The 19074-nt window shown below is 42.2% G+C and overlaps 1 protein-coding gene across 2 annotated transcripts in view; it reads right to left on the reverse strand.

Annotated features, from left to right (window-relative positions):
* The window catches only part of LEPR (leptin receptor), a 115833-nt gene that overhangs the window by 27716 nt on the left and 69043 nt on the right, over window positions 1-19074 (reverse strand). For both annotated transcript variants that reach the window (XM_077278208.1, XM_077278206.1), the window contains exons 3-8: window positions 17279-17587; window positions 14169-14292; window positions 5691-5866; window positions 3126-3274; window positions 2500-2647; window positions 1003-1296 (exon numbers count right to left, since the gene is read on the reverse strand). In XM_077278208.1, the coding sequence (XP_077134323.1) occupies window positions 1003-1296; window positions 2500-2647; window positions 3126-3274; window positions 5691-5866; window positions 14169-14292; window positions 17279-17587 (1200 nt within the window). The remainder of the gene's footprint in view (window positions 1-1002; window positions 1297-2499; window positions 2648-3125; window positions 3275-5690; window positions 5867-14168; window positions 14293-17278; window positions 17588-19074) is intronic.

Genomic DNA, 19074 nt, shown 5'->3' on the forward strand with positions numbered 1-19074 from the left:
TAGATTATGGCTGATGTTAAGTCAGTCCATTCAACAACCAACCAAACCTTGACTCAAGAACAAAAGTTCTTCTTCCAGGGAGTAAATTAAGCGTTTTGTTCAGGTAGACCCCACCTTGCTTATCTGTGCAAACGGAGCAATCTGTTCTAGAGAAATTGCACTGGCCTAGATAAAAGGAGCTCCATCGCATTCAGGTGTGCCCAAGAAAATATATAGAAGAAATACCTTGGATCTAGATTACTGTCTATAGGATATTCTAACCTAAAGAAGATTTATTAAATCTGGTGCAAATAAAAAAAATGACCAAGATAACCACAGAAATCAAGTTTGCTACAATGTGTTTAGGGTTCTATTTGCAGCTTCCTTTGCAGTAAATTGTATAAATCTTCCTCAAACCAAATTGGATGAAAAAATACCAAGCTGCACCATCAAATCCTTATCCCACTGGCAGAAAATGTCCCTGGCTGAACTAGATTTCCCCCATATAAGCTATGTCAGGTCCTGTACAGAGGAATAACTGGAAGTTCCTTGCATCAATTCAGGATATGTAACAAAGCTCCCACCTGGTGTCTCCCTTTAAGGGTATGTGTCCACGTTCAGGAAACGCTGCGTTTTTGACGCAGCGCTGAGCTGCAGCGTCAAAAATGCAGCGTCCAGATGTTACAGCATAGTGGAGGTGATTTAATTAAATCCCGTCTCCAGTGTGCATTTAAAAACGCAAGCGTTTTTCCCGCAAAAACGCACATGCGTTGCGTTTTTTCAGAACGCAGCATGTTGCTACAATGAGCAAAACACGCAGGAACACCGCAGGTGACCGGCCAGTGACCTCAGGTGCATTTTTGGTCAGGATTTTACCTGCATAAAATCCTGACCAAAGCCTGGAGCAAACCTGAACGTGGACACATACCCTTAGGCACCCTCAGGCATCAAGCATATGACTGCTTCCTCTGCACCCCCTTTAGCTACATCCCCACAATCAAAATCAGATATCAGTATTGTTACCTATGACGAAGATTTCTGCATATCGGGGTTGGCACCCAATGCCCTGGACGCAGCAATACAATGCATCATACTGGAACTTTCCCTTTGGCGTTGTCGTATTTAGATTGTCAATTGTGACTTTTCCAACGTAATCGCTCACTGCTGTATAATACTTGGAGGAGAACTGCTCTGCCAGATTCAGACCCCACGTTATGGCTTTGGATGGAATCTTCTTATTTTTATCACAGAACGTGCAAAATACTGAAGCGCTGGATCCGCTGTCCACAACAAGCCTCTGTGGAAAATAATATCCGCCTGTAGAAGAGAGTGAAAATAACACCGCACAAGTGACATAATACTGTAATTATTATTAACAATCTAATTCTAAATGATGAAAATGACCAATCTGTCCACATCTATTTTGATGGGAGCAGTATTATACCAGTTATATTATTATACATATGGGTATTGTTATAGTAATTATATCCTTGTACACAGGGGGCAGTATTATAGTAGTTGTATTCTTATACACATGGGTAATATTATGGTAGTTATATTCCTGTACATAGGGGGAAGTATTATAGCAGTTATATTCTTATACATAGGAGCAGTATTACAGTAGTTATATTCTTGTACATAGGGGCAGTATTATAGTAGTTATATTCTTGTACATAGGGGGAAGTATTATAGCAGTTATATTCTTATACATAGGAGCAGTATTACAGTAGTAATATTCTTGTACATAGGGGCAGTATTATAGTAGTTATATTTTTGTACATGGGGCAGTATTATAGTAGCTATATTCTTGTACATAGGAGCAGTATTATAGTAGTATATTCTTGTACATAGGGAGCAGTATTATAGTAGTTATGTTCTTGTACATAGGGGCAGTAATATAGTAGTTATATTCTTGTACATAGGAGCAGTATTATAGTATTTATATTCTTGTACATAGGAGCAGTATTATAGTAGTTATATTCTTGTACATAGGAGCAGTATTACAGTAGTTATATTCTTGTACATAGGAGCAGTATTACAGTAGTTATATTCTTGTACGTAGGAGCAGTATTATAGTAGTCATATTCTTGTACATAGGGGCAGTATTATAGTAGTTATATTCTTGTATATAGGGGCAGTATTATAGTAGTTATATTCTTGTACATAGGAGCAGTATTACAGTAGTTATATTCTTGTACATAAGGGCAGTATTATAGTAGTTATATTCTTGTACATAGGGGCAGTATTATAGTAGTTATATTCTTGTATATAGGGGCAGTAATATAGTTGTTATATTCGGTACATAGGGGCAGTAATATAGTAGTTATATTCTTGTACATAGGGGGCAGTATTATTGTAGTTTTATTCTTGCACAAGAGGCAGCATTTTAGTATTATTAAAGACAAATGGATCAACAAACAGAATTGATCTTGTATTTTTTCATGGTGTTCTTTTATAACAAATGTGGCAAGTGAGATTCTGTGCCATCACTTCTCTTTGTTAATTTGTTATACAAGTTACCTTGAGATTTAAATGATGCCACTGGAAGACTCCAGTTGCTCCAAACACCAAGGTCAGGGAATCGTCTGCATCGCACCTCAAATAAAAGTGGTGAGCAGGATTCCGGGACATCCAAGATGACATAGGTTTTCTCTACCAACACGTAAACCTGTATAGAAATGAAAAGTTATTTTTGACAATTGCAAGAGCTGAAATTAATTTTTTTAATTAATTAATACAGAAGATATTAGACAATCCTATTGTAGAGGAGGCCCTCATACTAATAATTAAAAAAAAAATCAACTTCTGTTTTGTAAAAAAAATAGTTTTAAATTCCATGGTCCAAACCAACGTTTGCCAAAACACAACATACTAGAGGTCTGGAGAACTTTCTGCTACCCCCTGCCCCATCTCTTCAACATTGTGCAGCATGTATTCCTCATTAGCAGAAGGTTCCATTTGATTTACATTAGATAAACACATTATAAACCTTACAAGTCGCCCCTTTTCCGACTCTCGAGAATCACAGACTTATAATAATGAAGCCACTGATTGCCCACGGAGTTCAGCGATGGGGTCACAGACTTAATTAAGTTGTGCCTACATATTACTGGAGCCTGATCGTGTAATGACATGCAGCTTTTTACCGGAGGTGAGATCTTCTCTGCTGTGCTCAGATAATGTTTCACTTGACACTGGAGCCTACGGGAAGTGGATGCAAAACTGGACCAGAGAACTTTTAACTTTCCATCACTGGTTATCTCTGTCCGAAGGTGATTTGGTGGATCTGGCATTACTGTGGAAAATAAGAATATGGTGGTTGGTTTACAGGTGTCTCGGGGGCTGAAGCTATCTATCCTACGAGTGGGATTACAATATATGAGGTGTCCTTCCCACCAGCGCCTTCGACTGCCTACAGTTTCTCAGTTTAAGGGCTCGCTCACACCACTGTATTTATTGGACCAATGTTATTTAATGGGTCAGAGCTGATTATCGATTTTTTTTCCACTGGCCAAATCTGTGAAAAAAAAAGGATTTAACTCCGAAATTGGAAGCCACGCACTCATTAAAGTCTATGGGTGTGTGGAAAATAGCTGATTGCATTGAGATGTCATATGAGTGCAGTCTGATTTTCGAGGACACAGACAATGGAGAAAGCGGAGAAATTAAATTCTCCATCTTCTCCGCGCTTGTGCTGCGATTCTCTCACTACAGTCTTTGCTGCTAAGCTCACAGAGCAAAGGCTAAGACTACAGTCCCATGATGAGGTTTTGGTCAGTCTTTGATCTGGCAGATTTTCTGCACCATTTCTTTTTTAAAAAATAGGCAGCGTAACAAAATCACCAAAAACTCATTGTGGGAACATAGCCTAATGTAACAAACCCTCAGCTGTGAGACGTATTAGGTCTTTACTGGTTTTCAGCCATTGACTGTAAACAAGATTGTTCTCAGCAATCAGAATGTAAAAACGGTGAATGATTGAAACACCGCGTGTGTTTGAAAGTTGCAGGACGTTTTATTATAGAACATCAGTATTTCTATAAATCGCTTTTACATTGTATTCACTTCACTAATTTATGGAATTAAATGGCCATCACAGCTTTATTGCTTCAGCTCTGCAATCCTGCACCCATTAACTTATAGAAGTGGGTGACAGATGATGGGACTGGTGCACAATATTGCTTCACTTACACTAACTCCCTTACAGTAAATAAGTGATGGGAGCTTTACATCGAGCACTGACACGGATATTGATCTGCGGCCAGTAGGTGAGATATGAGAGCCGACCTCCAGGAGATAACTCATTACATGAAGCCCATTAGGATTCCAGGGAAGTGTCTGTCCACGAGGCTGGACAGTCTGGAGGGACAGCGGCAATTATCACTAATGATAATATTTATCAAAGTCTAGAGGAAAGAACACCAGGAATGAAGGCGACAACACAATTACCAGGAATGTAATTTCTACACCACCAAAGGCCAAGAAGGTGCAAATTCATGTATCACTGAAGGTTGTGCGCCCATGGAGTTGTTATTTTTCTCATTAATAAGAATCAGAGATAGATAATAGATAGATACATTGATAAATAGATATCAGAGATCCATAAGAGATATAAGATGGATAGATTATATATATTTAGTAGATAGATCATTCACGTTCGAGAAAAAATACAGACATGTGAACGAGGCAGACGTCCGCGGATATCGATCTGATCACAGACCACAATGCATGGACTGGCCTCTGATCTCCCGACCTGAGCATGACAGCCTCATAGGAATTTATAATAGGGAACCCACAGCTAATCCGTGATCGGTTTTTTCAGTTCAGATTTCTCACAAAACCTCAAGGATTTCCTGATAAGAGCAAAATGAGTTAGAATCCTGAGGTCTCTCGCAAACGTTGCTTATTTGTGACCTGCAGATTTACAGTATATCGTCAATTGTTTCAGTGTTTTTGCTATAGATTTCACCCAAACTAATGAGTGAGGAAAAATCTGCCCCAAAAACACAAGCAAAAACCACTGCAAAAAATGTACATTTTTTACAATGATTCTTTCCTGCCAAGAGTTGCAGAAATTTCTGCACCAAATACTTAACGTGCACATACCCTACTCTACATGACTTGTACATTTGGAGGCGATTGTCTTATAAGAGATATATCTGATTGAAAAGGTTAGGGGTTCATCAGAAAAAGGTCACCTTGTTATAGCTGGTCAGCTCACATTAACTGTAGATAGATAATAGATAGATAGATGATAGATAGATAGATAGATAGATAGATAGATAGATAGATAGATAGATGATAGATAGATAGATAGATAGATAGATAGATAGATAATAGATAGATAATAGATGATAGATAGATAATAGATGATAGATAGATAATAGATAGATAGATAATAGATAATAGATGATAGATAGATAATAGATAGATAGATAATAGATAGATAGATAGATAATAGATAGATGATAGATAGATAGATAGATAGATAGATAGATAGATAATAGATGATAGATAGATAATAGATAGATAGATTTAGCAAATACTGTAGAAATCTACGGTATATACCGTATTCTCAGTGATTAATTGCTAACATATCTCCATTAAAAAAAAGTGAAAATCCCTTGAAAACGCAGCATTGTTGACTGGTATGTTATTATGTGACTGGCTACCATTTTTCTATATTTTTCTAGTTGTGAGGTGTCACTTACTAATGGTGGCAGCTCTGAGCAGCAGCGGAGGATAGTGCAGAGATGTGTCAGGACCGACAATGTCCATCCACAGGGTATAGGACTCATTGGATGCGGCAGGGGAGATGCGGCACTCGCACCGCTCATGTCTGTGGCATCTGCAATCAGCTTCCATTTTGTCTTCTTCCTTGTCATTCCTACATAAATGTAAAGGAAATTTCTGAGCGATCTATACCCCAGGAGACAATCCATCAAAAGCAAGTGTGATTCGAGAGACATCACAGCAGCTATCACATAATGGCACTTACATATGAGCTTCATTAAGCGACAGATTCATCAACTCCCAACCTCATCCTGTGCAATAAGAATCACTTAATGCCCAGGGCTAAATATAAGTAAATTGTGTATTATACTCTATTCACATCCAAAGCTGCGTTTAAAATTCTGCTGCATTCCTGTTAGCACTCAGGTTTCTGGATACTTCAGTTTAGTCCCTGCACAGAACCTGTGAATTCCAAGTGGGAGAGATGAGTAAATCACAATTTATACTCCAGTTGCAACCCAAGCTGAATGCAGAGTTCTACTGCTTTTCCTACAGTTTTCGGGCTGCAGGATATTTGCTTCCTTACCTAAATAGTTATTTATGTTTTATAAAGTGACAACATCCCGGGGTATGCAATCGCTTTATGATTGATGATGGTCTCACACGTCTGGGACCCCCATCCCACCAATCCTGAAAGTGAATAGTTTGCATCATTGATTGAGCCCTGCAAATCCTAGTGTTTCCCAGCACAGCAGGACGGCTCTCCATCACTGGATCTAGAAGTAACGTAAGTAAATGATGTTCTATTCTCCAATCACATCCAAAGCTGCATTCAGAATTCTATGGGTTGGAATTCAGAAGATAGAGCAAACTGGATCCATGAACTCGTATGTATAAGGGAAACATACGACTTGGGCTACAGCAGAAGGTTCTTTTACCATAACATTGTGCCATTGCTTAAGATTTCTTTGCAGTTTTGGATGTAAAAAGAGTATAAGACATGATGTTTCCCTGGACATGGCATGCTAAAAAGCTGTACAGACTGAATACTACTCAGAGCTGAGAGGATTTGACATTGTATCCAGTCTGGACAATTCTCCATGAGCAAACACATCAGCTGCTGCATCTTTCTCCTGCTCTAACAGTTTGTTACAATGTATCAGTGCAGGTAAAATAGATCTGTGGTCCAGGGAGTCCATACTATTTAGCTCATGCACAATTGTCACAACTGGACACAAACTCTCAGCTATGAGACATTGTAAGTCTGTACAGGTTAACATGTTTCTATTCACTGACAGCAAGTGGAGATCTTTCCATTCACATAACTTCTCATTTTTTCATAATACAGTGATTAAATATTCAAGATCTTTATTCAACCAGCGAGCTACTTAACGGAAGGGCGCGCAAACTTTTGCAAACTATCTTGGTTTTCATCCAGTTAAGCAAACGTTTGCAAATGTTTATACACCTTTCACATTTCATTAAAAAAAAGACTGTGCAGAGCGAACAAAGCTCTCAGGGAGAGCTGCACATATGGAACAGTACATCGTACTGCTGCTGCGGGCTGGTTTTCTTGGAATTCTGGAATCTTGGCATGTTAAATATGAATCGTTTACAGGCAAGAGCGTAAAAATGGACAACGCTCTGTTTTGAATCTTTTTTTAATCCCCTGCAAAGGATACACGCTGTTCCTTCTCACTAACCTCCAATGTTCTGTGTTCATGTGGACAACACATTGAAATTATTCTTCTTGTGTCGCACATATTGTATATGCCAAAAAATAATCAGAAATAACAACAACAACAACAAAAAATAACTAAAAGAAAAATGCAAAAATCAGACCCCCGGGAGCTTATTTGTATAATGATCTAACAAGTCGTCATTGAATGTAGTAAATTCTTGACTTGTTTCCAGTAAATAATTAAACTCTCAATTTTACTCTTTTATTGTGGTTCCTGATACATCCAACCTAAAAAATGCTGCTTGTGTGCGTATAGCGACATTGTGGAACAGCAGCTTTATTGCTCGTTAGGTGTCATATACAAATGTGGCCCGATATCTTTCCACACATAACCTCCAGTCCTCCCAAACCCTCCTCTCCTCCACACTTATACGCTCCTCACCCAAACACCCCCAAGTCTTCTCCCGAATATCCCCCATCCTCTGGAAGTCTGCGCCCCAACACGTCCGATTATCCACCACATTTGGAATTTTCAGACGGAAACTGAAAACCCATCTCTTTAAGAAAGCTACAATAACCTGCAATAACCCCTGTGCCACCTTACCACCACTGGAGCTGCCACCTCACCACCACTGGAGCTGCCACCTCACCATCACTAGAGCTGCCACCTCACCACCACTGGAGCTGCCACCTCACCATCACCAGAGCTGCCACCTCACCACTACTGGTGCTGCCACCTCACCATCACCAGAGCGGCTACCTCAGCACTACTGGTGCTGCCACCTCACCATCACCGGAGCGGCTACCTCACCACTACTGGTACTGCCACCTCACCATCACCGGAGCTGCAACCTCACCACTACTGGTGCTGCCACCTCACCATCACCGGAGCTGCAACCTCACCAATACTGGTGCTGCTGTAAGAGGGTGGTGCTGTTTTGAACAGTAGGAACATGCTGTCACTTTAAGAGGCTGCACCCCCTTGTCTGGCTTGTAATGAACTAGTCTGTGCAGAGTGCAGGTGTGGAGCTGGAGCAGCGTGTGAGCTGAGGCTGCAGCAGAGAGGACTTTTTGTGCTGATAGCTGAAAGAGAGAAGAACTGTGTCCTGATATATATTTATGGGCCCGGTGGGCCGAGAGAGGGGGCCCACATCGGGCCCCGTCTCATCTGCTCACCGGGCCCATACCGGCGCTGCGGCGGTTTCCTATTGACGTGCAGGCGCGCGCCCGCACGTCAATAGTTAACAACAGCTGCCAGCCAATTGGAGGCTGGCAGCTGAAGTCGGCCGCAGGCGCAGCTCACACGTCGCCGGCATCTGACGTCATTGTCAGTCATTGTCAGAGTGTGCGCTGCTGGAGGGAGCTCGCCGCTGGAGAACACAGGTCAGGTGAGGAGAACTCTTTTTTTGTGTTTTTTTTTGCGAATGGCAATCCGGGGGGCCCGGGGCAATATGCTGGACATACTGGGGCAGATTGCTGGACACACTGGGGCAATGCTGGAGACACTGTGGCAGATTGCTGGACACACTGGGGGCAATGCTGGAGGACACACTGGGGCAGATGATTGCTGGAGACACTGGGGGCAATGCTGGAGACATTGGGGACAATGCTGGAGACACTGGGGGCAATGCTGGAGACACTGGGGGCAATCCTGGAGACACTGGGGGCAATCCTGGAGACACTGGGGGCAATCCTGGAGACACTGGGGGCAATGCTGGAGACACTGGGGGCAATGCTGGAGACACTGGGGGCAATCCTGGAGACACTGGGGGCAATCCTGGAGACACTGGGGGCAATCCTGGAGACACTGGGGGCAATGCTGGAGACACTGGGGGCAATGCTGGAGACACTGGGGGCAATGCTGGAGACACTGGGGGCAATCCTGGAGACACTGGGGGCAATGCTGGAGGACACACTGGGGCAGATGATTGCTGGACACACTGGGGGTAATATGCTGGACACACTGGGGGTAATATGCTGGACACACTGGGGGTAATATGCTGGACACACTGGGGGTAATATGCTGGACACTCTGGGGCAATATGCTGGACATACTGGGGCAGATTGTTGAACACACTGTCTGGGGGCAATGCTGGACATAGGGGCTAATTAAGGGATATTATTACTGCCGTTATGTATTTATTTTATTTTTTGAGGACATTGTTTTAAATGGGGGGCCGGTCCTGTTACTGTGTAGAGTGACACTATGTCGCCTCTTTTTGTTCATGTGGTGTAATGTAGAAGTTGGGAAAAATTAAGTAATGTGTTCTGCAAGCGGAGCTTGAGATAACTGTGTTATTTCCTGCAGAGACAAGTCCTGGCTGGAAGAAGTGATGGCGGTCTGTGCTGGATGAAAGATGAAGGACTTCACCTAGAGACGTCACTGGTGAGTCAGTGTTACCTATACACTGACACTATACACTGTATACTATGTACAGAGCTCCTGTATATAATGTCACCAGTGATCACTGTATTACCTGTACACAGACACTGCATACTAAGTACAGATCTCCTGTGAATACTGGCACTTATGGTGATAGTATTGTGTTGTTTTTTTTTTTTATTACTGATCAGTATTGTAGTATTCAGTCACTATGTGGCGGTAATATGTGGTCTGGAAATGGTGTTGTGGTATTTGTCCCTTGTATGTGCTATTTGGTCACCAAGTGGTGGTAATATGTGGTCTTGACATGGTGCGGTGGCATTTGTTCATTGTATGTGATATTGGTCAAAATATACCTAAATTGTATTGCATATTTTAACAAATATTTAATAGGTTACAGTAGAGTAGGGCCCAGCCATTTTTCTGGAATAATCTGGTTCAGGTATCACATGACCCCCGTCACATGACCGGGGGGGCCCCACAGTGTCTGAAGAGCCCGGGGTCCTGGCTACCCTTAATCCACCCCTGCGTGCGCACCACCATATTAGACTGCTTGGGGCCCCCCTGGGACTGGAGATGATTCTCCAACATCACTGTGAGTCTGTTCCTGTTTGGTGCACCTGTTAGGGCCTAGTGTAGGCTTCAATAGTCAGTACACGGGAGCTGTGTGGCCTGCTTAGTAAAGGCCAGGGAGGTTATACATAGAGTAGCATCATCACTTGTTTATTGTTTACATTTGCTTGTTAGACATATTTTAAGTCTGTAATAGTTGGAGCACCGTGCTATTTTACGAAAAAGATAAAGTTTATTACTCTTGTAAATTGTCTGTTGCCACTGTATACCCCTGTTTGCATCTTCCTCATTCCCTTCATTCCTTGCCTTCCAATAAATCTACCCTTTGTTGTTTGCACCTCATCTTGTGTACAGTAGTCTTCCTGCACCGTGGTGCTCCCCCGGCCATCGCGTCACTGCCACCTCACCACCACTGGAGCTGCCATCTCAGCATCACCGGAGCTGCCACCTCACCACTACTGGTGCTGCCACCTCACCACCACTGGAGCTGCCATCTCAGCATCACCGGAGCTGCCACTTCACCACCACTGGAGCTGCCACCTCACCACCACTGGAGCTGCCATCTCAGCATCACCGGAGCTGCCACCTCACCAATACTGGTGCTGCCACCTCACCACCATTGGAGCTGCCATCTCAGCATCACCGGAGCTGCCACCTCACCACTACTGGTGCTGCCACCTCACAATAACCGGAGCAGCCAGCAGAGCTGCCACCTCACCACCACCAGAGCTGCCACCTCACCACCACTGGAGCTGCCACCTCACCACCACTGGAGCTGCCATCTCAGCATCACCGGAGCTGCCACCTCACCACTACTGGTGCTGCCACCTCACAATAATCGGAGCAGCCAGCAGAGCTGCCACCTCACCACCACCTCACCACTACTGGTGCCGCCTCCTAAAAAAAGTAAAATAGTAAAAATATCAACCATCATTGAATGTCAAGTACAATTTTGATCATTTTAATCCAAAGTGCAAGAGAGAAAAAAGAAAAACAAGACAAAAAAATGCAAATAATGAATTGAAGTCAGAATATAATTAAGGGTGTTTTCTTTTATAGTACAGCCCAGTCTTCCGCCATACACAGATGCATAGACTCTGTCATCGAAAAGTTTATACCTGCATACTGCCAGACATGTAATTCCTAATTAATTCTGCCAATCACTGCACAAATAATACCCAATATAAAATGCCTACATATCGCTATATAATATCACTGCCATATAATTTCTGCATAATAGTGTCAGGGGAACACAGCCAGGAGATCCCGCAGATATCTCCCCGCTGTTGCCGATGTTCAAGAACCAGCAATCTGCCGCCTCCAATCGTCAAGACAATTATGCAATTGGCTGATGATTCATGTACGAGGCTGTGGCTGCTTTTACTACTAGGCCAGATATTAAGGAACTCGCAGTAAACGTATAGTATACACACATCCAATGCCAATGTATGCAATATACTGTATTTTTTCTGACCATAAGACGCACTTTTTTTCCTCCAAATTTGGGAGGAAAGTGTGGGTGCGTCTTATGGTAGGGATGTAGCATGTGGGGAGGGGGGCAGAAGTGAGTGGGATCGCACTGTTATCCCACTTCATGAGGCACAGGGAATCAGCACTAGGGAAACCATGTGGTCCCGATGATTAAGTGCAGTGAATATTCATTAGCTACTCCCCGCCCACCTATCAGCTGAGCGGTGAGCCTGGAGCAGCAAATGAATACTGCACTTAAGCAGGGACACACATGGTTTCCTCAGCGCTGATTCCTGCAGCAGCAGGGGAGATCTGTGTGTTCAGGGGAGAGGAGGAGGCAGCAGCAGCAGGGACCGGGGGAGAGGAGATCGCTGGTACCTTCCTGGGCTGGAGCTGAGTGCTGTGCAGTGTGCACAAGGAGGACCTGTAATGATGTCACAAGTGGGCGGGCTGGAGCAGCACAGAACCCTCCCTCTTCTTGACATCATCACAGGTCCTTCAGACTCCAACACTAGAATCTGCTGGCTTCCATTACCTATGCTGTGGAAAGGCAACAAGAGGGAGGGCTCTGTGTGCAGTCATGGGATGCTTTTACCTCACCACAGCTGGCTGGCTGCCACAATTAAGAGGTTAGTCTTTCCAAAACACAATAAAGCACTCTGCCACTCCTTTAGTGAACTATAACTCCCAGCATATCATAGGATCTGCAGGACATGCTGGGAGTTATAGTTCTCCCATGGGATTTTAAAGCAGCACTCCAGTGTTATTTTGCAGTGCTGGAGTGGTGCTTTCAATATAAGCCCTGTGCCCCCAATCTTATACTCACCCTCCAGCATCTTCATATAGTAATTCACAGACACCACACTGGTCCCGCAGCTCCCAACATAATAACATACTATTATACATAATAACACCACATATAATTGTATGTTATTAAATATTTTACCACATTTTTTTGCTTCAGATATTTTTTTCCCTATTTTCCACCTCTAAAACCTGAGTGCGCCTTATAGTCCGGTGCGTCTTATAGTCCGAAAAATACGGTATATACCCTGGTATGGTCACCGCCAATCTTCACAATAACCCATGAAAAACTAGCTGCCACCACCAATCGTTTATACAGGCCAATTGGACTCCCGACAGGTAATGTATGACTTCAGGAGTAAGGGAACAAAACTATTCAATTTTATAAATTTAATTCGGAAAAGTAGGCAATGTTTATAAAGAATATGCAAAATATGTTACAAAATGATAACAAACAATACGATATATACAAGTACATAGAACAAAAGGGATAACAGAAGAAAAGTACTGAAACTGTGTCACAGAAATGGCTCAGAGCTTATCAGGGGGAAGCACTTCTTAGAACAACTCCTTAGAGCAATGGATAGAACCACAGAATACTGAATCATCCAGAACTGAGAAATGACAAAAGCTCAAACTCTGATTTTTATTAGATCAAAGTTACACCCACATACCTCCCCTTGGTGAGCTCATATGGCGGGTTGGTTGTGGGATGTGCTAGGTATTTAGAAGATTATGAGATAAATCCACAACTTTCAGTATATCTTTGCCCCTGGAGGTCCCAGGTGGGAGATATTGTTGTCATGTTTCCTATCATGATTTTACCTTTCTATAGAAATGAAACATGGCATGAATAGTATCATCCATCTGACCAATATGAAGTTGGAGGTGTTTGGCCAGCCAAAAATCTATCTATGTGTCTATATATCTATATATATAATTGTCTAAGGGTTTTTCTGTCTGTCTGTCTGTCCTGGAATTCCCGCATCTCTGATTGGTCGAGGCCGCCAGGCCTCGACCAATCAGCGACGGGCACAGCATGGCGATGTTGATGTCATAAAGGTTGCCTCGACCAATCAGCGACGGGCACAGTCTGCCGTGAATTCGCCTCGACCAATCAGCGACGGGCACAGTATCGACGTAGATAATGGTTGCCATGGCGACGATGATGTCATAAAGGTTGCCTCGACCAATCAGCGATGGGCACAGTCTGCCGCGAATTCTGGAATCATCATTGTCCATATACTACGGGGACATGCATATTCTAGAATACCCGATGCGTTAGAATCGGGCCAAAGTCTAATATATATATATATATATATATATATATATATATATATATATATATATATATATACACACACACAGTATATATATCTCGGATTAATGCAACAAAAAGGGGTTACAGAATAAGTGAAATTTACAGTTAGAACAAGTAAGTGATTCACTGACATCTGAATGAGGTCGATTTGGAGCGGACAACCCCTTTAAAGTGAAGACCCAGGAGGTCCATGGAAGTGAAGGGGTAGCAACGTACACACTCACCTTGCATAGTGTAGATGAGGCATAAACTCCAGGTTCATGACTGCCTCCTGTGTCACGTATTGGATCTCACAGGTAATTTCATTTGTATTTTCTCCCATATAGCACTGCAACTGCCATGTGTAATCTGTCACAAGACAAAATACATGTAATATTATATAATAATAATATGTAGCATATTACATGTAGATGCCATTTTATTTGGCAGAGGGGCTTTTGGACCCTGTTAGGCGCCAGTAACCTGAGGAGGCTGCTACCTCTGCACCCTGTACACCAGCACCTATCAGCTGGATTCAAAAATAAATTTCAAATACCACTTTATGGAACCCTGGGTAAATAGAGGATTGTCCCTAGTTCAGCATTTCCATCAATGCACCAAAGTGGAAAACAACTATAAAGAGCAAGCACTGCTCTGGAAGCCCCAACAAGTCCAAAGGTACCAGAGTAATGATTCATATTGCTTGTGGTGGAGCTGCATGGAAATTAAATACTTGCTGCTGTTATCACTATTCTGCTGGTGCAGTCACTGTGTACATACATTACATTACTGATCCTGAGTTACATCCTGTATTATACTCCAGAGCTGTACTCACTATTCTGCTGGTGCAGTCACTGTGTACATACATTACATTACTGATCCTAAGTTACATCCTGTATTATACCCCAGAGCTGTACTCACTATTCTGCTGGTGCAGTCACTGTGTACATACATTACATTACTGATCCTGAGTTACATCCTGTATTATACTCCAGAGCTGTACTCACTATTCTGCTGGTGCAGTCACTGTGTACATACATTACATTACTGATCCTAAGTTACATCCTGTATTATACCCCAGAGCTGCACTCACTATTCTGCTGGTGCAGTCACTGTGTACATACATTACATTACTGATCCTGAGTTACATCCTGTATTATACTCCAGAGCTGTACTCACTATTCTGCTGGTGCAGTCACTGTGTACATACATTACATTACTGATCCTAAGTTACATCCTGTATTATACCCCAGAGCTGCACTCACTATTCTGCTGATGCAGTCACTGTGTACAAACATTATATTACTGATCCTGAGTTACATCCTGTATTATACTCCAGAGCTGCACTCACTATTCTGCTGGTGCAGTCACTGTGTACATACATTACATTACTGATCCTGAATTACATCCTGTATTATACCCCAGAGCTGCACTCACTATTCTGCTAGTGCAGTCACTGTGTACATACATTACATTAATGATCATGAGTTACATCCTGTATTATACTCCAGAACTGCACTCACTATTCTGCTGGTGCAGTCACTGTGTACATACATTACATTACTGATCCTGAGTTACATCCTGTATTATACTCCAGAGCTGCATTCATTATTCTGCTGGTGCAGTCACTGTGTACATACATTACATTACTGATCCTAAGTTACATCCTGTATTATACCCCAGAGCTGCACTCACTATTCTGCTGGTGCAGTCACTGTGTACATACATTACATTACTGATCCTGAGTTACATCCTGTATTATACTCCAGAGCTGTACTCACTATTCTGCTGGTGCAGTCACTGTGTACATACATTACATTACTGATCCTAAGTTACATCCTGTATTATACCCCAGAGGTGCACTCACTATTCTGCTGATGCAGTCACTGTGTACAAACATTATATTACTGATCCTGAGTTACATCCTGTATTATACTCCAGAGCTGCACTCACTATTCTGCTGGTGCAGTCACTGTGTACATACATTACATTACTGATCCTAAGTTACATCCTGTATTATACCCCAGAGGTGCACTCACTATTCTGCTGATGCAGTCACTGTGTACAAACATTATATTACTGATCCTGAGTTACATCCTGTATTATACTCCAGAGCTGCACTCACTATTCTGCTGGTGCAGTCACTGTGTACATACATTACATTACTGATCCTGAGTTAAATCCTGTATTATACTCCAGAGCTGCACTCACTATTCTGCTGGTGCAGTCACTGTGTACATACATTACATTACTGATCCTGAATTACATCCTGTATTATACCCCAGAGCTGCACTCACTATTCTGCTGGTGCAGTCACTGTGTACATACATTACATTAATGATCATGAGTTACATCCTGTATTATACTCCAGAGCTGCACTCACTATTCTGCTGGTGCAGTCACTGTGTACATACATTACATTACTGATCCTGAGTTACATCCTGTATTATACTCCAGAACTGCACTCACTATTCTGCTGGTGCAGTCACTGTGTACATACATTACATTACTGATCCTGAGTTACATCCTGTATTATACTCCAGAGCTGCATTCATTATTCTGCTGGTGCAGTCACTGTGTACATACATTACATTACTGATCCTGAGTTACATCCTGTATTATACTCCAGAGCTGCATTCATTATTCTGCTGGTGCAGTCACTGTGTACATACATTACATTACTGATCCTGAGTTACATCCTGTATTATACCCCAGAGCTGCACTCACTATTCTGCTGGTGCAGTCACTGTGTACATACATTACATTACTGATCCTGAGTTACATCCTGTATTATTCTCCAGAGCTGCACTCACTATTCTGCTGGTGCAGTCACTGTGTACATACATTACATTACTGATCCTGAGTTACATCCTGTATTATACTCCAGAGCTGCACTCACTATTCTGCTGGTGCAGTCACTGTGTACATACATTACATTACTGATCCTGAGTTACATCCTGTATTATACTCCAGAGCTGCACTCACTATTCTGCTGGTGCAGTCACTGTGTACATACATTACATTACTGATCCTGAGTTACATCCTGTATTATTCTCCAGAGCTGCAGTCACTGTGTTCTTACATTACTGATCCTGTACTGACGTTAGGTTACAGCATTTATTACAGCACAGAATTGCACCATAATTTTGCAGATTTAAGAGAAGAAACCCCCCAGCATTCCCTGCTTGGTCTGTGTCTGCACAGGTCTTGTGATGATTTACAGTTTGGGACATCTGTCCAGTCATCTGATGCTTGCTAATTACAGAATAGTGAGCGCAGCTCAGAAGTACAATATAGTATGTAACTCAGGACACAATATGTAAGTGCTTAGGTTTATTGTAAATTACCCACACACCTATTAGATGTGAATCTGAAGGGAACATAATCTTCTTGAACGCCACATAATCCCGCGCCATTGTGTCAGCATCATGCCCAATCCCACTCCACAGACACAGGACGCCATGTTCTGCAGCTCTGCTGTGTCCTGCATGGATACATGACACATTTCTCTGCTGTACTTCTTCCTGCTCTGTGGACTCTTCTGGTCTCAGACCTCTCAGTGGTGCAGAATATGAAGATGCATTAGTCAATAGGTAAGAGAGATAGATTCCTGGAGGGGGAAGTATGTGCACCTCAGAGGATACGATGGATATTGTCAGGCAGTCTAGAATAAAAGAATTATCATTATTAGAAGACTAATCTACAACAGCGACCTCTAACCTGTAACCCTGCAACTGTTGCAAAACTACAACTCCCAACATGCGCTGACAGCTGCAGCTTGTAGAGACTGATCTGTAGCATTTCAGATTTTTTGCCTTGTTACAAGTCTCAGCAGGTCTCCCCTTTGTTACTGTGTAGATCTACAGTGATGTGAAAAAGTATTCAACCCCTTCCTCTATTAAAGCAGAAGTCTCACCACAATGGTTTTTGATCTTTAAATGTAAGATAGCCATAAGCGGAAACATAATATGATACTTAATTAAAGGGTTTGTAAACTTATGCAACTCTCTTTGTAAACTATCCAATATATCCATGATTAAAAAAAAAAAAAAAAAAATATGAAGCGGCTTTACAGTACAATCAGTCTTGATTCAAAATCTCCGACCGTTTTAGGTTTACAGCTCTTAAGTAGCACTATGTGTTTGTATGATTACAGGGTCCAAACAATCCTTGTGTGTAGTGTGACCCAGGAGTCAGTCTTTTCCATCTCACCCCTCAAGAAAAAGGGGAAGAGGCAGTGAAGTAACACAAGACTGCGGGGTCAGACTGCGGGGTCAGACTACACAGTTTGTTTTTTAGTCTGTAACCATGAAGATGCATAGCTCTGCATAAGAGCTGTATACACGTAACAATAGGACATTTTTTCAAAGTTAACAAAGTTGATTCGTTGTTTATATTCTTATGATCTGAATTATATAAAGTCATAGTCTATATTCACCTCCAAAAGCTACAATCAGAATTGTGCTGCAAGATCTAAGTAGAAAAAGTAGCAGAATAGATTACAAGCCCCATCCTAAAAAAAAGTGTCTGTGGTGCACAGACTATGGCATACGCCCTTAGTATAGGGCCCAGCTACGTCCCATTCCACCCACAACAACCACTATTCAATAGAACGGAGCCCTCAGCATTACACATTTTCACGCAGATAGTAAAATCCTGGTGGAAAATATGGAAATAAGAAATCTCGGACTGTGTTCTCTATTTCCTGACGCACTGTGACGCTCACCCAGGGGACAGCACTGAACAATCAACCGACCAATCTATTGATGAGCGGTTTATGAGTGTGGTGTTCTGAGAGTGCAGATTGTTTATGTCCCTCTGCTGTTCTCCCACTTTACACACAGTGATGGCAGAAAGTATTCAGTCTATCAATTCCCCAGTTCATTATGACCCAGTTATACCACAATAGCATCAAATATGTGTGTATATCGCAAGTGGCAACCGAGTCACATCCAGGCCTTGGGGTATTAACATTGTTTGTAAGTTAAAATGCCCCCAATAAATTAAACTCTGGTAGTTATAGAACCCAAGATGGATAGAAAGAGAGCTAGATATATAGAGTAGATAAATAGATAGATAGATAGATAGATAGATAGATAGATAGATATAGATAGATAGATAGATAGATAGATAGATAGATAGATAGATAGA

Source organism: Ranitomeya variabilis, chromosome 8, assembly GCF_051348905.1.
Source record: "Ranitomeya variabilis isolate aRanVar5 chromosome 8, aRanVar5.hap1, whole genome shotgun sequence".
Lineage (NCBI taxonomy): Eukaryota > Metazoa > Chordata > Amphibia > Anura > Dendrobatidae > Ranitomeya > Ranitomeya variabilis.